Source organism: Argentina silus (genome assembly GCF_951799395.1).
Source record: "Argentina silus genome assembly, chromosome: 21".
Lineage (NCBI taxonomy): Eukaryota > Metazoa > Chordata > Actinopteri > Argentiniformes > Argentinidae > Argentina > Argentina silus.
In genome coordinates this window covers 1741594-1768317 of record NC_139675.1, presented here as the reverse complement: position 1 = coordinate 1768317, position 26724 = coordinate 1741594, and the positions used below count along the sequence as shown (strand labels likewise).

Genomic DNA, 26724 nt, shown 5'->3' with positions numbered 1-26724 from the left:
CCATACAGAAGCTTTTTAGTTACAAGACGCACAACCCTCCCCTTAGAGTCCTACTGCCACTTTCAGAGTTTTTTTTTTTTTACCAAACAAGAAGGTAAAACAGGAAATGTATAATTTTCTTAGCCTATTATTCTTTCAGAGAGAGAGAGAGAGAGAGAGAGAGAGAGAGAGACATGGTGGGCCTGGAAGCACAGAGACTGAGATAGAAAGAGAGGGGGGGGAGAGACAGAGAGAGAGAGAGAGAGAGGGGGGGAGAGACAGAGAGAGAGAGAGAGAGAGAGAGAGAGGGGGGGAGAGACAGAGAGAAAGACTGTGTGTCCATGTGCTCGAAAAGGAAAGGAGAAATTTCATTAACAGCTCCAGTGAAAATGGAGTGTGAGATCGGGAGGCAAGATGATTTACACCCCCCGTCCCCCCCCCCCACCGGCCAATCAAAAGCCTCCATTCTAACACACCCCATAAACCAGCAGCACAAGGTTTGTGTCACTGCGTCGGCCCCGGTCATGAATACTAACAGAGCCCCTGGACACAACCTCCCCACCACTCTGCTGAATGGTACCAGGAAGGTGGAGAGGACAAAATGGATCCCCTGGAATATGCTGCTGCATGGCAGGTGTTTTGTGTGGCGACACTCATAACACTAATCAATTGCAATCATGTCAGAGTGCTGGAAAGAGGATAATTACTGTTAGAGAGTACTGATCATGAGATTGGCAGGTCTGCCCTTTCTGTGCAGCGCACAGAATATGCAACAATCGATGCAAAACCTTTGTCACGAATCGGTCATTCGCATCGGTCAAAAACCGGTAAAATCGGTAATTCAGACAACTAATGAATGCACCATTACTGCCCTGATCGAAGTGTGGAAAAATACATGAGGTCTCATGAGTCGTTCAGAAACGGAATGGCTGCTCCCGTAATGGCACCTCGTTACCATGTATCCGTCTGTACACCACAGAGATGCAGTGTGATGCAAGAAACCAATATTGTAGCCTGGGGTGGTACAGTGAACACATATGCCCATGTCGCCATGGGTTCGAATCAGGCCCACGCCCTGCTGACATACCCTCTCCTCCTCCCTTTCCTGTCTTTCTCCACTATCTCTATCCAATAAAAATGAAAAATGTAAAAATAACCTTTAAAAGGGGGGTGCTTAGTGGCGTAGCACACTAATGCACATACCACGTAATCGCAAGGTTCCTGGTTCGATTCCGACCCTCGACACGTCTTGCACGTCATCCCTCCTCTCTCTCTCTCTCTCTCTCTCCCATCCTTCCTGTCAACCTCTACTGTCTCTATCCCAATAAAGCAGAAATGCCCTAAAAAACATATTTAAAAAAATAAATAAAAATAACCTTTAAAAAAAAGAAGAAGGAATGGAATGGCTCCTCTCTTAACGACTACCCATTACCATATCCCTGTCTGCAGACCAATCACAGAGACATGCAGTGGGATGCAAGCGACCAATAAGCCAACATTTGCATATGGCGGCTGGGAGTGCTGACGGGTGACGGACGCTTACCTTTCCCGTGACCGCCGACCAGACCTTGAGAGTGTTGTCGTCTGAGCCGCTGACGATGCGGTTACCACAGAACTGGAGGCAGGTGATCACATGGTCGTCATGACCTTTAAGCACCTGGAGAGAGGGAGGGAGGGAGGGAGGGAGGGAGGAGGACAGAAAGGGAGAGCAAATGTCAGGAAGTGAGCGTGGACAGAGACAAGCGTGTTCCCATCCACACATCAGAAGGAGGAGACAGGAGGGAAATGTCACAGTGGCACGTTGCAGGTGTACAGACCGCCTTCAAAGGTGTGTGTTTCTACGTGTGTGTGTGTGTGTGTTTCTGCGTGTGTGTTTCTGTGCGTGCGTGCATTTCTGTGTGTGTGTGTGCGTATTTCTGTGTTTCTGTGTGTGTGTTTCTGTGTGCGTGTGTCTTTCTGTGTGTGTGTGTCTGCGTGTGCGTGTTTCTGTGTGTGTGTGTGTGTGTGTTTCTGTGTGTGTGTGTGCGTGTGTCTACTCCGCTGGCAGATACTGGGTCACAGAACTGCCAACTCAGCGGATGACAAAGCGCGGTTAAGGACGCCGGGGAATGTGAAGAGCACAGGCGGTAACCGCGGTTACGTCATCGGCAACCAAAAAGACCTGCGAGCATTTTCCTAAACGAGAGAAGGCATGAGAGGCCTATCAGGGAGGACCGTCTGCCTCGCAGAGTCAAGCTCCACTTAAACCTCCGGGAGGACGGGACAGCACCGTACCGCGCTGAAGCAGCCAAGAAACAGACGGGACAGCACCGTACCGCGCTGAAGCAGCCAAGAAACAGACGGGACAGCACCGTACCGCGCTGAAGCAGCCAAGAAACAGGCTGCCTTAGCCGTTGGACTAAGGTGGAACGCAGTCGGTCTGCGCCCTAGATCAAACGTCATTCTAGAACCTTCTCAGGACGTTTGAGAACTGACCCTCTGTTGACCTCTCGACAAACAAACACTTGGGGGGTTTAGACTTCGAGGAAAAAACTTGACACCGATACAGAACTTCAAATGATCGGGTACTAACGTTGTAGAACAAAAGCATGAAAACTGTGAAAATAAAACATTACAGGTGATACAATTCAGGAGAGGACCTTGGGCTACCTTGGGCGATTTGAGGTCCCCTCTCCTCCAGTTGGTGTCTATCCTGTGTTGCCTGATGTAGGCGCTCTTCCAGGGGCTGTGGGTGAATCCTGGCTTGACGATTTTCCGCTTCTTGAGAGGCAGAGGCTCATCGATGCCTGTGAGGGGAGGGGACAGGTGAGGAGAGGGGGGGGGGGGGACAGGTGAGGAGAGGGGGGGGGGACAGGTGAGGAGACATTTACATATTCATTATGACCCCAATTTATGATGCACATTCTTACTGGCTCGGGTTTGGGTCTGTCATGGCTGTATGGTGTTTTAGACTGCTCCTATTGGCTGAGAGTGTGTCTGCAGGCGGGGCTCACCTTCTTCCCGGCACTTCTCCCGCCACAGCAGGTTGTCCTCCGCCAGGATCCTCCAGTAGCGGCACGTCTGGGCCGCCTGCATCAGGTCCCTGGGCTCCAGGAACGACAGCACGTACAGGGCCAGCTGAGGAGGGAGGAGGGAGGGAGGGAGGGAGGGAGGGAGAAGAGAACAGAAGAGGAGAGGAGAGAAGAGAACATGCTGTTGACCGTGTCTTGAATTCGTAGGGTTCCGAGAATGGGTGTTGTAGCTTCGAGAACAAATCTAGTTTGTTCCTCGTCAGTCAGTTTCAATCGCCCTCAGAAAGGCACCTGAACGCCTCCCCCCCCTCATCCCGTTCATTAGGAGGACTGAGGGCCTCATCAAAGCACACAGCCCCCCCCCCCCCCCCCCCCCCCCCCATCAGAGCACACAGCACCACTGATTGCCGATTGTGGCGGTTACGTAACATGCGGTGGAGGAAGTCTCACGCTAGCTTGGCTATCTATACAACAGCCCTGAGGGAAGCTACTGCACCCTGTCTCACCTATCTATACAACAGCCCTGAGGGAAGCTACTGTACCCTGTCTCACCTATCTATACAACAGCCCTGAGGGAAGCTACTGCGCCCTGTCTCACCTATCTATACAACAGCCCTGAGGGAAGCTACTGTGCCCTGTCTCACCTATCTATACAACAGCCCTGAGGGAAGCTACTGTACCCTGTCTCACCTATCTATACAACAGCCCTGAGGGAAGCTACTGTGCCCTGTCTCACCTATCTATACAACAGCCCTGAGGGAAGCTACTGTACCCTGTCTCACCTATCTATACAACAGCCCTGAGGGAAGCTACTGCACCCTGTCTCACCTATCTATACAACAGCCCTGAGGGAAGCTACTGCACCCTGTCTCACCTATCTATACAACAGCCCTGAGGGAAGCTACTGTGCCCTGTCTCACCTATCTATACAACAGCCCTGAGGGAAGCTACTGCGCCCTGTCTCACCTATCTATACAACAGCCCTGAGGGAAGCTACTGCACCCTGTCTCACCTATCTATACAACAGCCCTGAGGGAAGCTACTGTACCATGTCTCACCTATCTATACAACAACCCTGAGGGAAGCTACTGCACCCTGTCTCACCTATCTATACAACAGCCCTGAGGGAAGCTACTGTACCCTGTCTCACCCATCCTACCGCTCTGACAGCAGGGGAGAGGGAGAGGGAGGGAGAGAGCGGGGGAGAGAGAGAGAGAGCGGGTGAGAGAGAGAGAAGAGAGATGAGGAAGAGGGAAGGAGAGAGAGAGAGAGAGAAAAGAGGGATGAGGAAGAGGAGGAGGGAAGGAAAGTGACAGAGTGCGAGAGGAGAGAGAAAGAGGCTGAGAGAGCAGAAGAACCAGGGCGTTGCAAAACGGAAAATAAATACAACAATAAATAAACAGAGCGAGCCAGAGCAGGCTCCGCCCTCCCCCAGAGCAGGCTCCGCCCTCCCCCAGCCACCATCAACAACCAGGCTGAGGGCTTCTGGCACTGGAGCGAGGGGGTTATTTACATCATTACAGACGTCTCTCCCCCCCCCCCCCCCACCCCTTCCCTCCCCCTCCGACCACAGAGTCCTGTATCCACACGTTAACCACACGTTAGCCCGGTGTCGGCGGCTGCGTGTTTTGCTTGAGTGGAGAGAAACCCCCGCCAGACGCTGACCGGGTTTTCACTCAGTCTAACAAACAAAAGCGCAACTCGCCAGAAGGTGCCGTGGCGGTTGGTTACCATAGCAACACGTGTTGGGGTTGGTGTTGGGTGGGCGAGTGGTAAGGAGGGGAGGGGAGTGGGGTTAGTTACCATGCAACACAGGAACAAAAACAAGCAAACCGATAAGAGTGGTTGGGAGTGGATTGATCACTTGAACGTGGACGACGGTCTCTCAACGGGTGAGGGAGGGAGGGAGGCGGGGGGGGGAGGTCTCTGGTTCTCACCTCTTTGGGCAGCAGGGAGATGAAGTCGCGCTGGAACTGCGGCTCGATCACCTGCATCATGTGCTTGACCTGCGTGGGCTCGCAGCTGTCAATCAACTCATCCAACGCCAGCAGCTTCTCTGGGCCACTCCAGCTCTGGAACACACACAGGAGGGGCGGAGGGTCAGAGGAGAGGCAGTACAGGTGTGTGTGTGTGTGTGTGTGTTGATAGTACTTGTTGAGTGGGTGTATCCATCTGTGTGCCCATGTAGGTGTGTGTGTGTGTGGATAGTACTTGTTGAGTGGGTGTATCCATCTGTGTGCCCATGTAGGTGTGTGTGTGTGTGTGTGTGTTGACAGTACTTGTTACGTGTGTGTGTACTGCATATTCATATGCGTGAGGGTACTTACTGTGAGTGTGTGTTGGAATGCTAAGGTGTTTTGAAGCCAACGTGTATAAGTAGTGTGTGTGTGTGTGTGTGTGTGTGTGTGTGTGTGCGTAACACATTCACTCCACAGTAGCCAGTAGGAGGAGGCACATTAAAGGGCTGTTTCACATCAAGCGCTGGCCGTCCCCAGCATCATTATTAGCACTGTGAGGGGGAACTCTCTGGCTGACTGTTCAGCCTCCGTTCAAAGCTGGCCGTGGACCTCTGTGTGCTGGACCAAGTGACTGGGGCCAACTTTGTTTTCCTTTGGAAAAACGCTCAAACGTAATGCGGTGATTATAGGCGCGGGGGGGGGGGGGGGGGCGGAAAATGTGGCGCACGCAAACCACCTGTAATTTGGCAGTGAGGGCCCTCGCCGGAGGAGCTGGCTGTGCTTGTAATCAGGGGGTTTCAAAGTGATTCCTCGCCCCGAGCGTAGGACAGATTATCCCGTGCCTCGTACCTGCTCCCTGGCTGAGTTCACACGCCTTTACGCCACAGCGAATTAGTATTTGGGTTGGTTGAAGGCCCGTCGCCAGACGACCATGTGCCAGCATGTCCAAGTATCGGGACAGACGGCGTGTTTCTCTCTGTGTTAGGAAACTGGTAAAACATTCCTCCCTGCCTCGCTGGTCTCTAAACCTCTTCAAATCCTTTCGTATTTCGCCACAGGCAGGAGCGGATCTGGGGCCCTATGTTCCAGGGCTGGAAGGGGGAATGTATAGAATGTATGCGTGGGGTTTTAGCTGTCTCTCACACGGCCTGTCAGGTGACAGTCAAAACAGGTGAGGACAAACACACTCATACTGAGGGGCGGGGTGCTCACAGCGGTGACAGGATGAGAGGTTTTCGGGGGCAGTGAAGTGATGAATGCACAGAGCGACAGGCATGTCTGGTAAAGTGTCAACGGCAGAGCCTGTAAAAGCGGATGTCATTGTTTGATGCCATGTCTGAACTACAAATCTAGAGTGACTGTTCCTGATCCTCCAGGAGACTCTTCCTGATCCTCCGGGAGACTCTTCCTGATCCTACGGGAGACTCTTCCTGATCCTACGGGAGACTCTTCCTGATCCTCCGGGAGACTCTTCCTGATCCTCCAGGAGACTCTTCCTGATCCTCCAGGAGACTCTTCCTGATCCTACAGTCAAGATTACACTGCATCTCACCGTCACCTTCACTGTAATCTGTGCGGTGTTCGATTTCACAACAACCAGTAAGATTGCTTCATTCATCAAATAAATAACGTGGAAAAAAACACACTCATGGCAACGGCAGATTTTAGTGGAAGAATCCCTCGTGTAATTGCCGTTTACAAATCCAAAAATGGGTTCTTGACATTTTTGTTGCATTTAAGCAGTCAATTATGTTCAGACAATGCTTTGAAGTCAAAGAGCACCGTTCTAATTTCTTCCTGTTTATTTCCCAAAAGATTACATTTCATGACGAGCAAAGTCGATCGTAACAACTTGAGCAAATAGGGCAGCTGAATTACAGTGAGTGCCAAATCAAATACACTCATCTTTGTTTCCCTTCGGATGAGAAGGGCTTACTGGTAAACTTGATATTATTAACAAGTGGAAACACATCCAGATGTTCGAGCCCCAGCTTCCACACAGTTGCCATAACACAACAGGGCTTTGTTTCCCTCTCTCAAAAGCGACAGAAAAGATAGCTAAAACACAACGGGGCGGGGTTTGTACGACTTGACTCACAGGTCTGTGACATTAGAAGTCGCCACGGGCAAATGTGTCATCACAAGCTCCAATCCTGAAATAATGGTGGATTTTGAGGATTACCTCAAAGACCTCATCTGTTCCAATGTGGACAAAGACGCAAAGGCACTGCCAGGAGACAATACCAGGAGACAATACCAGGGCGTTCTGCCTTTGACAGTCTGTGCAGGTAGGCTGATAGCAATTCCAGGGTACAGCGCGTACGCTAATGTGTAGGGCCAAAACAACAAGGCAGCAATTATCTCTAAGACTAAGTGAACATTGATTGGGAGAAACATCTGCTTTCTGATGAGGCTTTCGCTTGAGGGCTCTGAGGCGGGCGGGGGGGGGGGGGGGGAGGGGAGGGGTGAGGAGAGGAAGGAGAGGGGAGGGGTGAGGAGAGGGAAGGAGGGGTGAGGAGAGGGGAGGAGAGGGGAGGGGTGAGGAGAGGGAAGGAGAGGGGAGGGGTGAGGAGAGGGAAGGAGAGGGGAGGAGAGGGAAGGAGAGGGGAGGGGTGAGGAGAGGGGAGGGGTGAGGAGAGGGAAGGAGAGGGAAGGAGAGGGGAGGGGTGAGGAGAGGGAAGGACGGACGTGATGAAGGAGTGGGAGGAAACTCTGGCGAAGCTGCGAAAACCCACCTGAAATGTTCGGAGCCATTCCTGGAGACCCGTGGGAGGTTGGATGGAGGTGATTCGTCGCCGCTGCTGCCCCTGACCGTTGGCTGCTCGGATGTGGCCGAACGTGGTGGGTGTGCCTGGGTATGGGACCAGCCCTGTCGGACTGGGGAGGGATGGAGGGAAGGAGGGAAGAGAGAGCACACGAGAGAGAGAGAGAGAGAGAGAGAGACAGAGAGCATGAGGCAACAAAGCATTACAGTATGTGCCTATTTGCTAATTAATTTTCTCAGGTATACTTACTAACTAACTAACTAACTAACAGGCTACACTCACAATTTCTCTCATGTGGAGCCAAGCATTAGGAGCAGATCATATTGACGGTGTGGAACACAGACGACATTATTAATAGTTTCAGACGAGGCCGAGGCATGCAGGTATTGCAGCGTCTTCTGCAGATATTTTAATCCCCGATTCTAATTACGCCGGTGGTGAGAACCGCCAAGCTGGGCGGTGGGAAAGCTACAGAGCAGGTAGTAATGAGGCAAACATGCCTGATTTCAGGCCAAGAATAGACAACTGGGGTTTCTAAAACTGCTCTCCTTCTACACAAATTCTATACTGGTTCCCCTGAAACAAACCGAAACCAGCTGTTCCACCCGCGTATCCATCATCAATAACCGCCTAAATGCTTCTGTACACAGGTCTGATTAGATCTCCTGGCCGTTAACTTTAATTTCATCAGCGTGACTTCGTTTCCCCTCATTATCGGTTTGATTTAGGAGGCGGAGAACCAGCAGTGAGGGCAGATGCATTTCGGAAAGTGAATTTAAGTTTTTTTTTTTTTTTTTTTTCTTTCCCCTTCCCCCCTCATGGTCTGCTTTACTCCCCGGAGACATCAAAGTGTACATAGTTCCATAGAATTACACTCAACGTCAACCTCTCCTTTCGCCAGAGAGCAGACCTTGAGGGCTGCGCGGGACATCAAAGAGCAGCCGTGTGTGTGTGCTTTTGCGATTGTAGCTAGATCAACGTCAGACGCTTCCCCCTGGTTCTGCTCAGTGACAGGCCGATGGGGGGGGGGGGGGGAAGAGGGGAGAGGGGGGGGCAGGGAGCGGGTAACGTTTCATAAAAGGGATTCATTTTTAATGGGATTGAAAGCAGCGTAGGGGGCCAACGTGTGGCAATTACATGCTGCCGCTGTGTGTGATACGGAGATGTCTGGTCGGGATCTGAGAGACGGGAGAGAACGTTCTAACGGGCCGGATCACGCTGAGGTGAGCACTTCGTTAGTTGTGGCGTAGACGCTCCTCCGAATCACCTTGTTCCTCAACACCTCTTTTGGAGGTCTAGAGGGGTTTTAGATTAGTCAGTCTGGCCTGGCTTGGGTTGGGTTGAACTGGACTGGACTGGAGCGGTGGGAGACGGTGCTCGCGATTTCATTGGATGTTACATTCCAAGAACCCTCCTTCTAATGGTTTGTTTGTGGTTATGCGTTCTGTGAGTCGTCTTTTCCGGTAGGACTATTTTCCAGAGAGTTGTTGCCTACGCTAACTGGAGGAAAAACTGAATTCAGGTTTTTTGGACCTCTGCCCAAGTCAGGCATGTGATTGGTTTGACCTGTCACTCATTCCAAATGGGTTTCCACCCCTTTGTAGCTACTTTCTGCAAAGGATTTCCCCAGGCTTTCTGAACTAGGAAAGACTGGTCTCAACGAGATTAGCACTTCACATGTGGATCATGTGTCTTATCTTCCTGTGAATAAATGCATACAATATTCAGGCTCGGTAGGACCTCTGGGGGTTCCTGTAGAAAATGGCTCTGGGTTTCTGCTTAACCACCTACATTGCTGATTTAATTTTACCATTCTGGTTCTAGAGGGTTAGTCCTACTAATACCCAAGCTATTCCTGCAAGGCAGTGCTCCCTAGTTTTAAAAGAGATGTGTTAATGTGTTTAAGTCTGTGGTAATGTCATCTGAGGGATCCTATCATGGCTCTTTCCAGACCCAGAGTTCGGTCTCTCTGTTCACACCAACGAAGGACATGAGGACAAATGAGGACAGGAGAGTGGACGGTCATTTACCCCGAATACTCCATGCCTTTGCAGGGCTTTTTTCCTGAAGAGAAAGATCGGACCTCGGGGCCATGGTCCAACTTTCTCTTCATCTGCAAGACAAAAGAGGGGGATGGGGAGAAAGGAGAGAGAGAGAGAGAGACACATTAGAAGGTGGTAGAGCAAGAAAAGAGACGCCACAGAAAACCAAATGTACACCCTTTGGCCCTCCCTCCCATCACCCCTTTATTATGCAAATAATGACAGGGCTTAAAACCTGCCGCCACGCATTTCGAGAGAGATAATAATTGCTTGCTCCCCCAGATTTCCCTTCCCTTGAAAGACACAAGTTGTGAGTCACCTCGCAATTTACATTCACAAGCCTGCACTTGAGAAGCCCAAAAGAGGCAGCACTTCAATTTGAGGGAAAAAAAAGACGGAAAAGACACAGAGATTTTTAGAATAACAGTTATTTGCGAAACGCTCAGAATCACTTTTGACGCTCCGGCTGCATGAAGGACTGCCCTCCTCGTGACACCATGAACCATTTCCAAACCCTCCCACACCACTTTATCCCCGGTACGCAAAAGCACCGGCGCTGGAATGGAGCGACCGCATCCAGAACTGTGAGAGAGGTATTAGTTTCGCTGGTTCTTTAGCCCAGAGATAACAGGGTTTTGAAGTGTCAGCCGTCCTCCTTATCAGTGTTGATGGATGAGCCGCAGAACACTGGGGCTGAGGGAGAGGCGGCGGCGGCGTCGCGGTTGGTTTTACACTGATGAGTTTCACACTGACGCGTTTCCATATCCAAGGCCTTTTGACGGGCGGTCTGTGATTCCAGAAAGGCAGGAGAGACAAGTGCAGTGTCAACACACACACACACACACACACACACACACACACACACACGTACGTACGCACACGTACGTACGCACACGTACGTACGCACACACTAGAGCAGCCATGTGCAGAATGGGCACAGACTGCGCCTTTTGCTAGAGAGAACAGTTTGATTTATATCGATGCTTTAAGAGGAAAATAGAGCAACCCCATTCTTTATGACCCCTGCTCTCTCTCTCTCACACACACACACACACACACACACACACACACACACACACACACACAGAAAAGCGCTCCTGCCTCAGTGCATACTTGCAGCCTGGATACTGAACATCCCATCGCGAAAAACAAAGGACTCAGTGTCCAACGTGCCACACCGAACCCAAGACCACACTTGAATAAAACTATTTCGGGGAACGTACAGTGTGTCTCAAATGGATTTGGTGAATTGAATGGCCTTTTAGGGAGGAGCGCTGGGGATTTAAAAGCTTTCAGGCTCATTTTCCTTTGTGCTGTGGTTGCAGGGACCGCTGTTTGCTCCGTTGCAGGGTACATGCTGTTTCTGACATTAGTCTTGTTCATAATCCCACCAAAAGCTTTTATATGTACACACACACACACACACACACACACACACAACCCCCTTTTCTCTTCCTTTCTCACCTTCTCTTTCTCACACACACACACACACACACACACACACACACACACACACACACACACACACACACACACACAGACACAGACACAGTATACCCATTAATTACATGTTCATATTTTCTTTTCATACTACAGCCCTGACTACAACGGCTCACACTCAAAAACATTCTCCTCCAGCCAACGTAGGGCAGGCAAGGCCGAGCCGAAGACAAGGTCAGAATGTGACACACTTAATTTGTTGCACATTCCTGAGCCACTGGAATGAGGAACAGCGATCGGCCAACCAGGCGTCTGCAATCCACATCATACCCAATTAAACATCGACTGATGTATCGGTCAATTGACTGACACTGAACTCTGATTAGACACAGAGAGAGAGAGAGAGAGAGAGAGAGAGAGGGGGAGGCCTTCATCTCCGACAGAAGGACCAACATCTAATTGTGTGATCAAAGCCTTATTGATCCTCCTCTAACTTCCCTGGATCATTTGGCTGTTGGGCCGGACCTGTGGTCTGCTAGGGAGCCCAGGGAGCCGTTTACAGCCCTGTGAGGACCGGCCCAGGTTTTGATGAGGGACCTCATGCGGGGGTGGTGGTGGGGGGGGGGGTTCACTAGCTGAGAGCGGGGAGGCTGTCAGATCAAGGCCTGTTCAAATAAACGAAAACCTCACCCTGAGGGAAATGAAATGGAGTGGAATGAACGGCGGCGGAACCAACATTGTGAATTGATGAGAAAATATCTAATAAGGAGAAAAAGCAAGAGAGAGAATCGGTGATGAACGCACTCCGAATGTTGTCTAAAAGAACTGAGCATGAATGTGTTTTTCGATCTCGTTAAAATATTTGGGTTTGTTCTGGGTTTTTCGACGTGGAGGAAGAGGACAGGTTTTTTAAGAAGAGAACTCTCTTCCTTGTTGGAATCCATTGTACGAGAACACACTCTCGTGTTCTCCAAGGAATGATCTCACTGCATTGGCAGTTCAAGCACCGAGGAGAGTCGGGGTGTGTGTGTGTGTGTGTGTGTGTGTGTGTGTGTGTGTGAGAGAAAGGGAAGGTGAGCAAGGTAGAGAAAAGGAGGTGGTGTGTGTGTGTGTGTGTGTGTGTGTGTGTGTGCGTGTGTGTGTGAAAAAGAGAAGGTGAGCAAGGAAGAGAAAAGGAGGTGGTGTGTGTGTGTGTGTGAGTGTGTAGGGGGCGGCGGGGGAATCTCCCAAGCAGAGGCGTTAAAAAACAGAGTATAACCAGTCTCTCATGTTTCAGCCTGGGAAAAGGTAACCCAAGACCAGCACAGAATGTTATGGTTGTTAACCACAGCTAATCAGTCCCTGGCCGGGTGTCCAGATCCTCTGGAGAGGAGACATGGAGGGATGGACACTGAGCAGGCAACAGGACATTATGAAGGCAGATAGAGGCAGAGAGAGAGAGAGAGAGAGAGACCGACCAAGCTGAGCAAATCCATCTCCAAAATGTCTCAACCTTCTCTCTGACAGACAAGAAATAACAGTAGACGTCTCCATTTCTAAATAATTGAAAACATTTGAGATCATACTAATTTCAAACTGTTGTTGAATACAGACCACATTCAGTCATTTGAATAACGCCACTCGGGGAATGTTTTTTCAATTATCATGTCAACCGGGCAATGCAATAATTTTAATGAACATCTCCAAATTAGCAGAAACACATATATTCTGCCTACTCCAGGCCATCATCGATGGAAAGAGATAGATCATCCAATCTATTTGTCCATGGGACTGATAGAGGTCGAACTTATACACTGTATGTTGCCTCTGAAAAGCAGCCAGAGTTCCCTGCCATGAGTCTCTGCTTGTTGGAGGTGAAATCAGACAGAATATTGATGACTAACAATCTCCGAGCTCTGACTTCACAATTAAATCGAATGGTTGAATACCCCTCTCTCCTGGAAACACAACCCAAACCAATGCCTGAAATGCATCCAAACACAGCCTAGTAAATGTGACTACTATCCAGTACTTTCCCCCTGGATTTGGGCAAATAAACAGTAGGTGATTACCCAATTTGTTTACATAATATGATCCACATAATCATGGACAGCTGCAGAGTGATTTCTTTTCGTTCATATTTTCCGGTTGGACGTGCTGAAACTGTCTAACCGCGGACTGGGGAGGGCGGGGTACCCGGTAACAGCCGCTGTTTGGATTTTCCGGCGCACCGTTCATATCGGTTGATTGGCTTTCATAAGGCTCGGTTCTACAAAGCCAAGTGATTAACAGAATCACCCGAACACAGCATTCGTCAGTGTAACTTTGAAACGTTACAGCTTCGGAGAGCTATGATGGTGGCGGGAAACTATTTGAGTGTTTCAACCTCTTAATAACTCAAGCCAATTAAAATAAATAAAGAAATCAGCTCCGGATTCACCAGTACGAAGAGTTGAATCCTGGGTGAATTATATTTCATGTACAATTCTAACAACGGAAAATCTTGGGACATAATTTAGGATGTCCTGGCATACTCACAGATGTGACACAGTGACCTATTATTTGTGTTTGAAGCCTCAAGCAAGTACACACAGAGTCGGGCACACTCCCTTCAACAGACAATACGGCTGATACACATCCACCACGGACCTACGCAGCCACTTGACCACACCACACACAATAACCTAATGTAGGCATTGATAAGTAGGCCTACCAAAAGACAATGTAAACGTATGTATCAATTTAATTATGTTTAACTGAAACCTACTGGATTGTAAAGGGCAGGCTATGCAACATGCAACTCCTATGGTGTGAATATTGCTTTGCGTCCATGCTAAACGCACCGAAAGACAAATCACCTGATGAGATATTAACAGCCTCTCTATGCAAACATGGTGTGTGTAGATGCAGGGTTATGCCGTGACAGTGATACAAAGACCCCGGTCCGCTCGGATGGCATACGCAGCCAGGTGCTGCTACATGTATTCAATGGGCAGATATAGGTTGGGTCACTGCGTTTCATAAAACAGGCATCCTTTGCTGGGGGGGGGGGTGAATTCTCAGATATTCCTCTACACAGCGTTGTAAAAATTTTATTACGCTAAAACGGCAAACCTCGCATTGTCTATTTGCGTATTTACGCATCGAAACCAATTCACAAGATTCGCTCCGATGCCGTCACCCCCGGCCCCTTGAATAACAGAATAACCACGAAAAGGAGTTTCTCGTTATTAAAGCTCCAATGTACTCTCTACCCTATCGCGCTGTGCATATGTAGGGAGACCCGCATCTCACGGAGTCTGCTCTACGGGTCTTCGTCCTCTGCAGTGGCCATATCATCTGCATGATGTTAAAGCGTCACATCAGCCATTTGGAAACGGGCACACATAATATCTCCCAGGCGCAAAGTCACTGTATCAACCACGTAACAAAAAGCACAGCTGGATTTGCGGCAGATGACACCGAGCATCAATAAACAGACGCGTATAAAATCATACTCACTTTATAGAAAATCATCTTTAAAGTGCCGTAGAACCCCATGGTTATAATCCGGTGTGGTTTTTCCTTTTACTGCGAAACGTAGAAACCCAGATATGTGTGTGCGGTAGGACTGCTCTGACACTCAGATAGATCCAGCCCCGTCTCTGATGTGGACATGCTAGGGCAAGGCACCGTACGGACGTGCGCGGAGGAGACACCGCCGGTAAGGAACAGCTCCGCCGTGTCACACCGAATGAGGCTCAGCAACGACTCGACTCAACGATTCCGGGAGCTACCGACGGCCCCACAGGACTGCGAGAGAATAACGAGGCACGGAGAGACGGCAGAGAAAAGGGGAAGTTGTTGCATTCGGAGGAGAGGAAAAGGGGAGGAGTGGCGAAGGGGAGAGGAGCGGAGGACCATGCCCTCTTCTCAGAGCCTGTACAGAGCTGGCTTCTGCGCAGGGATCGGATTACATCTTCCCCGGCGGCGAGGAGAGGAATGGTGCAGCCGAGGTTCGGCAGTATGCGCAGAGCATCAATTAAATGAGCTAGGGACGAATACATAGCAGCCAGGCAGGGGGGACGGGAGGAGGAGGGGCGGGGGTCTAGCGCTTTTTTTGTTTTCCACAGCCTTGGCTGAACCAAAAGCCCCCCCCCCCCTCCCCTTCACTTGTTGCGGTCCCACCGCCGCCCCCCGACCACCCCAACCCTTCCACCCCGCCCCTGGCAGCAGCGACACCCCTCCTCATGTTCTTTCCCCATCACTGGGCAGGTGGTATTTTTCACAACTTGCTTTGTATGCGCTGCATAATCAGGCTCTGGTCGGAGGACAGAGACGAATTACAACAACTCAAAGTAGACAGGGACTACACACACAATGACCGTCTATATCGTTGAATAAACAAAAAAAAAATGAACGAATCAATTTTTCAGCCTATGTACGCACAAATACGTGAGAGTAAAATTACAATTCATCTCCACTTCAGGTGCACCTGCGTTATGCTCTGAATGGGCGCTATTCCCACTTCAACATGACGAATTATGTTTATTACCATAACTAGAGTACAGTTGAGGAGGGGGGGGGGGGGGGGCGTAACAACTAGGAAACCATTAATGTAGCAAATGACTGCTGGCGAATAGAAAATAAACAACCCTAAACTGCACATATAGCCCAAAACAACCACAAACCTCCGTTCCAGCCAGATGCAGTTTGTATTTTCTAAAAGGGCAACGTTTCAGCTGCGTTATTAGTATTTCTGTCACCGCAGGAAACAGAGCGACACTGCAGGGCTGGCTAACTACCTGGTAAACAGCCCTGCAGCGGCTTTCCCTATTCAAATAAAGGCCCGTGTTATTAAGAGAAAGAGGGAGACACAAAAAGCCTTTTGTTTACTCCGATCCATTGGGACAAAGGGGAAACGGGAGGATCTTCAATTATGTACGCAGACATCTGCGAGCGAAAGCGACTGACCGCAGGGCCGCAACTCACAGAACAAGTCGAGACTTCGCCTCATATCGGCCGGCTGGCAGAGAGTCATTTTGCGACTCTGTATCGTGTTGTAGAGAGACCGGTTTCTTCAACATTGAGCACTATTGATAGACCAAATGGAGGGACATTGTCTTATAGTCTTTAACTCACTAACTGCCAAATAATTCCGGAACACTCAACACCTAGAGAGCCAAGTGTTTAATGTGTTATTTACCTAGCAACAATACTATGATTGGCTATAAAATGAAGTATAATAATTTATGCATTTTTAGCGAAAAAAGTCACCCGTGGGACTCTAGAAAGTTACTTTGATTGGCTACAAAATGAAGCATCATAATTTATGCATTTTTGGCGAATAAAACCACCCATGGGACTCTAGAAAGTTGACCATTTGGGTATTCACACTCTGCAGTAAATGAGTTAAACATTTTTTTTACACACAACTTAACTTATTGTGTTTAAAAAAAAAAAAACTAAGGTCATACAGTATATACTGTAGGTGAAGGCTTTTGCAGTGTCATTCGCGGGTGAATGATATTTCAGAAAGGTCCATCCATCCTCCCTTCAACACCTTTGCCTGTGTTTACCTCACAAACAGCCCCTGCATGACTCAGTGAACATTATCCCAAAACAACAGCAGGACACAATGGAGCTTTCAGGAGAAGGGCGGCTTTCACAGGTGAAAGGGCATGAGATCTCAGCCTTAAGCCATCAGGACACGCAACACCTGTAATTATCCAATTGTTAGGTTTCAAAAGGGCCAAGTGTTTTGTGTGTTATTTACCTAGCAACAATACTATGATTGGCTATAAAATGAAGCATTATAATTTATGCATTTTTGGCGAATAAAGTCACCTGTGGGACTCTAGAACGTTACTTTGATTGGCTACAAAATGAAGCATCATAATTTATGCATTTTTGGCGAATAAAGTCACCCTTGGTACTCTAGAAGGTTGACCATTTGGGCGACTTTATTCACCCGTGGCACCAAATAAGTACAAAAATAACTTATTGTGTTAAGCCATCAGGACACGCAACACCTGTAATTATTCAATCGTTAGGAAAAGTTCAAAAGGGCCATTGGAGGTTTAAGAGAGTTCAAGAGAGGATAAAGAAAATGTGCTGGGCCTAATATTCCACCATCAATCTTCCCAGTGTGTGAAACATGCTTGTTCAGTTTTAGGACACACACACAGTGTGTGTAAGCACACCTGGACATCCAGATTGACTCTGAGCCTTGACACCGTTTTAGAGATCAAAGACGGTTCCTGTGTTGAAAGACAGACACACACACACACACACACACACACACACACACACACAGACAGACAGACAGACAGACAGACAGACAGACAGACAGCCTGCTTTTCATGTTTCATGGCAACGACTCGTGTGATTGACAAATCAATTGTGTGAAAGCGGTAGAGAGAGGAGAGAGAGGCGTCTGAGAGACAGGTCTCACCTGCTCCCCACGTAAGGTGTGTGCAGGGGGGGGCCTGGGGTGGCAGGTGCAGGCCAGGGTTAGTCTGGCTGGAGCTTGTCCCTCACTGGAGAATCTCTCCTCTCCTCTCTGTTGTTGCCACAGCAACACCAACTAGCGCATGGAGGGAGGGAGGAACGGGAGGAACGGGTCTTACAGGACGGTGGAGCTGTGTGTGTGTGTTTTTCTTTTTTTTTTGGGGGGGGGCTCTCTCTCGAGAACACCCCCCCCCCGACCTTTACACAGCACATTGGAATGCCCGGCATGCGAGAGGGGTCGCGCAGCAGCCTTTGAAGAGGCCGTGACCTCTGTGTCGCTCTCCTGCTGCCGCTCTGTAAAGCATTAACGGGCCCCCGCCGGCGCTCCCCCCCCCCCCCCCCCAGCCAGACACAGAGCTCCACAAAACAGGTGTCTCTCGGAAACACACTCATTTCAGTCAGGTTTTAGTATTATTTGTGTGTGTGTGTGTGTGTGTGTGTGTGTTTTATGTGATAGAGCACCGTGAGTCAGACAAGGCGTGATGCACGGCCCCCGGTGCTAATACAGGGGAAACTACTGTGTAAAATGTGTAAAATTACCATCCTGCTACAGTACAGTGGGCGCCCGGAGGCCAAACGCGAACGGAAACATCTTCCTCGGCTTCCTACGCAAACACGGGTTTAATGTGGCACCGTCTCAACATTGTGAATCGCCGAAACTACAGCTCACAGTTGTACGGAAAAGCGGAGTGTCCATTACGAACACAACGCAAATGACAAGGCAGTCTTTCGAGGAGAAGAAGCCATTCGGAGAATTTATAATTTATAATTAAAAAAAAAAAATTGTAGAAACCAGTGAAATGTAAAAGGCCTTAACCCTCCCCGTGAGGATTAGACGGATTTGGACATGGTGGGCTTTTCAGAGGCAACGTATGTAGGCGGGAAGAAAGCCTGGGTCAAGCAATATAAGAATGGGCTCCTTGAGCAAATGTTTAACACGGGGCGCTGAACTTGGAATGAGCAAATACTTCTTGGGCAGTGGTGCATCACTAAACAGCACAGTGTCATTGTCCTGGGGGTGACAAAATGGGGGGCGGGGGGGGGGTTCTTTCTTCTCGGTGGAGGTGAAGAGCAAGGGAACATTCCGGCAGGACAGACGGCATGCGACCGCAGGGGGGAAAGGTCTGAGAAATGAAGCTTGGTACGGATCGTGACGTGGCGAGGAGGAGCACAATCACCGGGTCGTCTGCTCGGGGGCATCGTTAGCGTGGTCTTTAGCCACCCACCCACCCACGCGACCACGACCCCCGGGGCTCTGACCTGACGGGGTCAGGTTACCAAGGACACCAAAGTGAGAAGTGTTGACATCTCTATGACGTCACTGGGTTCCATGGGAAATCATACAAGCAGGGCTGGAGGCAACGAGGAAATGACTTGGTATTATTGGCAACATTTGACTGTTTGACAGCCGAGGACCGGAGCTCAGTGTACGAAGACTCCATGAGGGACGGAGACAAAGGCCTTTGAATTCCAACAGTGTCCACAAATGAAAGTTAAAAGAGAAAATGAATAAAACTTTCTGCACTAAAACAAAAGTTGAAAGCCAAACACAACAGCCTAGTCAGAGCCCAGCGTTGGTGGCGCACGCACACACACACACACACACACACACACACACACACTGGAGTTGTGTGATAATAACATAATAAATTACTGTGACAAAACTAATATTGGGTTTATTTGTTGTTTATCGCCGAGCAGAATCTAAATGGGACTTTTTATTTCCTTGCTGAAAGCAGAGGAAGGTCACACGGTTTACAACAACACGAGGAGCCATATCACCGCTGTGAAATAAGTGTAGACTTCTCCTGCCTCCCGAAGGACGCTTAAAACAGAATGTAAATTCAAGTAAATAGGAAATCAAACCTAGATAACCACATGTTGACATTTTTCTGTCCAGGGGATCAGATGAGATCTCAAACACAGCATCGACATTTATTCAACCAACGGTGCCATGTTCGAAATAGAGTAAAACTAAATTACATTTCCGTGAACAAGATAACTCACACTCTTGACCTTCACCGGGTCAGTGCTTTGTCAGTGAGCAGGAGGCAGCAGAGCCCACTGAGGCGTTAGAACAGGGGTGGTCAAACGGTTTTGGTTGTGGGCCACAGACAGAAAAATATAAGGAGTCACAGGCCAAACAATATTATCCGCAGCAGTTTTCAACCAGTACACTGCAAGAAAAACTGTGTTTTTAAGACCAGAAAACCCCTGTGCCATGGAAAATTCATTTTCTATCAAAATAACTATACGACACTACTGAACAGTTTACCTGTTGGCATGACAGTTGTTCATTGATGTGCTCACATGTTACAGTAGGCATTTCTGTATCTTACATTTAATTTAAATTAATACAATAAAACTCTTTAAAACTCTCATTCAGTGCAAAAGCAGTGCAAAATAAAAATAAAAACTGGGTGTAAAATAAGAACAGGACAAAAGAGAGAGAAAAGGCAGTCAAAGTGGTCCTCTGTGGCTCAGTTGGTAGAGCATGGAGCTAATAACACTTAGGTTGTGGGTTCGATTCCCCCTGGGACCATATATACTGAAATGTATGCACTCACTGCAATGTAAGTCGCTTTGGATAAAAGCGTCAGATAAATGGCGATAAATGGCGTATATATATATATATATATATATATATATATATATATATATATATATATATATATATATATATATATATATAAAATATATATTATTAGTCTCCAACATTCCACCACAGCTCTATATAATATAATAAATATATAATATAAAAAATGTTTAACTAACGTAAATGTTTTCAACGATAAGCAATCATTACAATGGTCGGTCTAGAAGTTGTTCAAAATGATATAATATAATATAATATATGATATAATATAGTGATACCTAGTGTTGAAACTAAGAAGTGCAATTATTTGAGACTATTTTCTAACGGGCCATATTCCATTTTATTTTTAAAATTCACGCCGGGCCACTTAAAAAAACGGGCAATGGGCCGCAGTTTGGCCATGTCTGCGTTAGAACTAAACCTGCAGCAACATGGTGGGGAAATGTGCTTCGTTGTTTGTGCATCTGGGGCTCCTGCAGAGTCAGCAGGATGGGGACTAGAGAGGCTCCTTGAAGACTCCGATCTAGAGCCTGCATATCTAGAGCCTGCATATCTAGAGCCTGCATATCTAGAGCCTGCATATCTAGAGCCTGCATATCTGGGGTAGGCTCGGCACTGCACCACAAGACTGGTGGCCTGGGCGGATCTGAGAACAACAGCTCTCTCTCATTTCATATTCAGCCTCCCCCGATCCCAGCTGCTGTGCATTAGCGCTGATCTGGGGCCTGCCTCTGAGGCGACTTCCATCTAAACTGGTAGAGCGGGAGCTGTTGACCTCGCCTGGCACGCAGCATAAATCAGTTAGCAGGAAGTATGGAGGATGAGTGAAATTAACCCTTGTGGCCTCACTGTGTACGTTGAACCAGAGAAAGAGGCTCTGACACACGGAGGAAGCCAAACATGAGGGCTCCTCTCTCGACCCCACCGCTGAGCAGTGAAAGGCTGGATTCTTCAAAGCCAAGTTGAACTTTTGCTACTTCAAATTAACACAGATGTTCTTCTGGAGAAGCCAGTGTGATTGCCATGCCACAGTCAAAGACAGGAGACCAATCTCATGATAATGTACTGTATCTGGAAGTTAAACGCTGTAAGCCTCGGCAACACTAAGAACCTCTACAGAACCAGACCCAATAAGCCTTGGCAACACTAAGAACCTCTACAGAACCAGACCTACATATATACGACATACATATAATGTAAGTCAGCTGAATACCACAAAAATGCACATGTATCATCGATGAAAATCCCAAATGTAAACAGTTACATCTTTAATATAGTAAAACACAAAAAAAAACACAACAAAACAACAACAACTGTAATGCCTAAGAGTCAAAGATTCACTCAAAGCAGGAAAGATAGGAAGGACACATTTCCCTTCTCTCGCTCTTCATTTTGTCCTGATTTGCATATTTGGATTAACGTGCTTATATCTCACATGGAAATGAAACCAGAGACAAGAGGGTCCGGGAATTGAGAGTCGGAGGCCAGGTGAAACTTGGCTGGTGTCAGCGTCAACATTTGCACAGGAGCAGATAAACCCCCTTTAATTATCCACACACGCAACTCCACACATCCCAGACGAGGCAGCAGCGAGCCTGATTACAGCGGCAGCACCGGTCGTTGGAGGAGAAGCTGGGGAAGAGAGAGAGGAACCGTCCAACAATGTGTAGTGGTCACCTTTGTGTCACCTTTGACCCCTTCCCCCCCCCCCCAGGTTTGCCCAATAACAGACCTTGTTACAGTGTGTCCCCATTGGCCTTTCTCCCCTCTCGATGAACCTTCCTCAACCTAACCACAACCCCCAAAACCCCCAAAACCCCCAAAATCCACACACCCGGAGGCTATTTACATGCTGGGCCGTTCCAAGCGAATAGCATCGGGGAAAGAGGCCAGCCTCCCAGGAGAGCTTTCGCCCTCTCCTAATTGGATCAGAGAGCACGCTATTCAACCCCAGACATCTGCAAATGAAAGATATGAAGCAGGAAGCCAGACTCCATTGCACTCCCTATTCCTGTGGTAAACAGGGGGACATAAGCATGCGTATCGGTGGTTTCCCCCCTCCACCCAGGACCTTTCTGACGGAACTCATTTAGAAAGTAGACGCTGCTGCAGACGGACGCAGGGCTCAGGGAAGTGGCGCGGGGATAGGAGATTGCAGCTGCGGATGGGTCCGGTAATTTCCTTATTATCTAGCCACATCTCAATAGAGGATGACCTTTAATGCAGAGTGGTGTGTAATGTGTGTGTCAAGATGATGCATGCGCACACACACACACACTCCTTTTAAAAATAGCTCCAAATTACAGACCCCGTGCTCTGCTAACAATGCCCTCATATGCATTCTCATGGCCCTGCCCTGGAGGGGTAAGGATGCTAGGGGACAGGAATCACAGAGCAATGTTTCTCAAAGACAGATGGTACCATCATACCAGACAGCACTTCACTTTTAGTTCCCTCTTCATCTGTGTGGGAACACTAACAGTCCGTGATCATTCAATTACAAAGCACACGTGTGACAGCAGGCTAAAATGTTTTTATTTGATTTTTTTAAGGTAATTCTTTTGAGTGGGGCAGTCCCACTCTTATATATATATATATATATATATATATATATATATATATATATATATATATATATATATATATATATATATATACACATATAAAATAATAAAAATAAGAATAATTATTATTATTATTTTGAATGGATAAAGACAGTGGAGAGACACAGGAAGTAAGAGGGAGGGGGCACGGGCCAGATTCTAACCCATGCTGAACATGGGCATATGGTGCTGGACCACCGGACCACCCCAACTACAGAGACATGGGCATATGGTGCTGGACCACCCCAACTACAGAGACATGGGCATATGGTGCTGGACCACCCCAACTACAGAGACATGGGCATATGGTGCTGGACCACCGGACCACCCCAACTACAGAGACATGGGCATATGGTGCTGGACCACCGGACCACCCCAACTACAGAGACATGGGCATATGGTGCCGGACCACCGGACCACCCCAACTACAGAGACATGGGCATATGGTGCTGGACCACCGGACCACCCCAACTACAGAGACATGGGCATATGGTGCTGGACCACCGGACCACCCCAACTACAGAGACATGGGCATATGGTGCTGGACCACCGGACCACCCCAACTACAGAGACATGGGCATATGGTGCTGGACCACCGGACCACCCCAACTACAGAGACATGGGCATATGGTGCTGGACCACCGGACCACCCCAACTACAGAGACATGGGCATATGGTGCTGGACCACCCCAACTACAGAGACATGGGCATATGGTGCTGGACCACCGGACCACCCCAACTACAGAGACATGGGCATATGGTGCTGGACCACCGGACCACCCCAACTACAGAGACATGGGCATATGGTGCTGGACCACCCCAACTACAGAGACATGGGCATATGGTGCTGGACCACCCCAACTACAGAGACATGGGCATATGGTGCTGGACCACCCCAACTACAGAGACATGGGCATATGGTGCTGGACCACCCCAACTACAGAGACATGGGCATATGGTGCTGGACCACCGGACCACCCCAACTACAGAGACATGGGCATATGGTGCTGGACCACCGGACCACCCCAACTACAGAGACATGGGCATATGGTGCTGGACCACCGGACCACCCCAACTACAGAGACATGGGCATATGGTGCTGGACCACCGGACCACCCCAACTACAGAGACATGGGCATATGGTGCTGGACCACCGGACCACCCCAACTACAGAGACATGGGCATATGGTGCTGGACCACCGGACCACCCCAACTACAGAGACATGGGCATATGGTGCTGGACCACCGGACCACCCCAACTACAGAGACATGGGCATATGGTGCTGGACCACCGGACCACCCCAACTACAGAGACATGGGCATATGGTGCTGGACCACCGGACCACCCCAACTACAGAGTTTCCCCAACACAGGAATAAGGGCAACTTGTAAAGTGTGACCCAATATAGTAACTCCATACAGTAAACCTTCTCAGAGGAAAAGACTAGACCTATATAGACCTGAAGACTGGACCTATATAGACCTGAAGACTGGACCTATATAGACCTGTGAAGACTGGACCTATATAGACCTGTGAAGACTAGACCTATATAGACCTATGAAGACTAGACCTATGAAGACTAGACCTATGAAGACTAGACCTATATAGACCTATGAAGACTGGACCTATGAAGACTAGACCTATATAGACCTATGAAGACTAGACCTATGAAGACTAGACCTATGAAGACTAGACCTATGAAGACTGGACCTATGAAGACTAGACCTATATAGACCTATGAAGACTAGACCTATGAAGACTAGACCTATATAGACCTATGAAGACTGGACCTATGAAGACTGGACCTATGAAGACCTATGAAGACTAGACCAATGAAGACTAGACCTATGAAGACTGGACCTATGAAGACTAGACCTATGAAGACTAGACCTATATAGACCTATGAAGACTAGACCTATGAAGACCTATCCCTATGAAGACTGGACCTATGAAGACCTATGAAGACTAGACCTATATAGACTGGACCTAGTCTTCTCCCAAGATAACAAACACAGTGAGAGGACTGAGAGGCTGGAGGGATTTGGGGGATGCAGCAACTTTGGCGGCAAGATGAAAAGCGGGACAGTTTTCACCAGCGAGCGGAGAAGAAAAATGAACAATAACTCAAAACACTCTGGCGTCCGTGTAGACAAGAAGCTCAGGGAAGGCTGGAGAAGCAATTTAGGGGGAGAAGATGAGGTAGCCGTTTGGCCTTTTGTTGTTTTTTCGGTGCCTTTTTTGAAGATTAAACTGAGATGAATCACACAGACAGGTGAGCCTGAAGGATGCTGTAAGATGCATGCTACATGGAGCAGCGTGCTGTGTCTGTGTGTGTGTGTGTGTGTGTGTGTGTAAGAGGAGGTTTTTTGTGTGTCTCTACATGGAGCAACATACTGTGTGTGTGTCTGTGCGTGTGTGTGCGTGTGCGTGTGTCTGTGTGTGTGTGCGTGTCTGCATCTGTGTGTGAGTGTGTGTGTGTGTGTGTGTGAGAGCCTGAAGGATGCTGTAAGATGGAAGGAATGCAGGTGAAACGGCGTGCAGGTTGGCTGAGGTGCATCCAGAGCAGAGCGCTTATCCAACACCGCCACCTCCCATCACCTGGCAGCGGTTCCCCACCTACTCAAGAACAGGGGGCGGCACGTAGGCGCCTAGCCTAGAGGTGAGAGAGGCCGGCCAGCAACCGGTAGGTCGCCGGTTCGATCCCCACCCCAGGAGACTGGACGGCTGCTGGCATCATATATAAGGTTGTGGCCTTGAGCAAGGCACTTAACCCCTAACTGCTCCAGGGACGCCGACGAACTACGGCTGACCCTGTGCTCTGATCTCCCTGTGTGTGTGTGTGTGTGTTGTGTGCAATAAATAACACATTCCTAACAGTCTGACTGTTTGGCAAATGCATTTGATTGAAGAGCATGATGCTTAGGACAGAGAAGCCAAAGCACATATCAACACACCGGACCACATCGTCAGGTATGAAAGACGCGGCTGCCATCTTGAATCACTGTCCAATCTTCCGGAGAGTGAAGGGCAGGTCTGATCTTGTTTAGATGTAATGGCCACTGGCCTTGGCCTGCCTTTGGAAGGCCCGGCTCTCCTCTTTACAGCCTTTGAGAGATTAAGGTTATCTGTAATGATTTAACCAGCGGGAGAGAGGGAGAGAGGGAGAGAGAGGGAGAGAGAGGGAGAGAGAAGGAGAGAGAAGGAGAGAGAAGGAGAGAGAGGGAGAGAGAAGGAGAGAGGGAGAGAGAAGGAGAGAGAGGGAGAGAGAAGGAGTGGGTTATAGCAGGCGAGTCACGGACTGAAAATGTTGCTATCGACTGCCATGTCTATATTGAGAGAGAGAGAGAGACAGACAGACAGAGAGAGACACACAGACAGACAGACAGAGAGAGAGAGAGAGAGACAGACAGACAGACAGACAGACAGACAGAGACAGAGAGAGAAAAAGACAGAGAGAGAAAGAAAGAAAGAAAGAAAGAGAGAAAATTAAGTGTCATATTTTGAGGAGACATGAAAGGAGAGAATGAAAGGGTGGCCTCCCCTACATGTACTTTGTTACTGGTGGTGTGTCAGTGAGATGTGACTGACGCAACGCATCAGCAACGCAAGCCTGCCTGAGTACGGTGGGACAGACATAACCCAAATCTGGTGTGAAATCCCCCCCGGCCGCTGATCCCCCCCCGGCTGCTGATTGTGTATGCGTAAGTGACTGAACATGAGAGAGCATGTCATAATAAACGCTTGAGTTTGTGTGCATCTGTAAGAGGCTCTTTTCTGTGTGTCGACATGGAGCAACATGCTGTGTGTGTGTCTGTCTGTGTGTGTGTGTCTGTGTGTGTGTGTGTGCGTGTGTCTGTCTGT

At 48.8% G+C, this 26724-nt stretch overlaps 1 protein-coding gene across 4 annotated transcripts in view; it reads right to left on the bottom strand.

Moving 5' to 3' along the window:
• fbxw7 (F-box and WD repeat domain containing 7) overlaps positions 1 to 26724 on the bottom strand; it is a gene marked incomplete at its 5' end in the record, with an annotated part of 155326 nt that overhangs the window by 17189 nt on the left and 111413 nt on the right. For 3 of the 4 annotated variants that reach the window (XM_083692732.1, XM_083692735.1, XM_083692733.1), the window contains 6 exons: positions 1523 to 1636; positions 2629 to 2765; positions 2973 to 3096; positions 4928 to 5062; positions 7684 to 7825; positions 9744 to 9826. In XM_083692732.1, coding sequence (XP_083548858.1) covers positions 1523 to 1636; positions 2629 to 2765; positions 2973 to 3096; positions 4928 to 5062; positions 7684 to 7825; positions 9744 to 9826 — 735 coding nt within the window. Of the gene's footprint in view, positions 1 to 1522; positions 1637 to 2628; positions 2766 to 2972; positions 3097 to 4927; positions 5063 to 7683; positions 7826 to 9743; positions 9827 to 14675; positions 14957 to 26724 lie in introns of those variants that run through there. The other variant, XM_083692734.1, reaches the window with a different exon arrangement.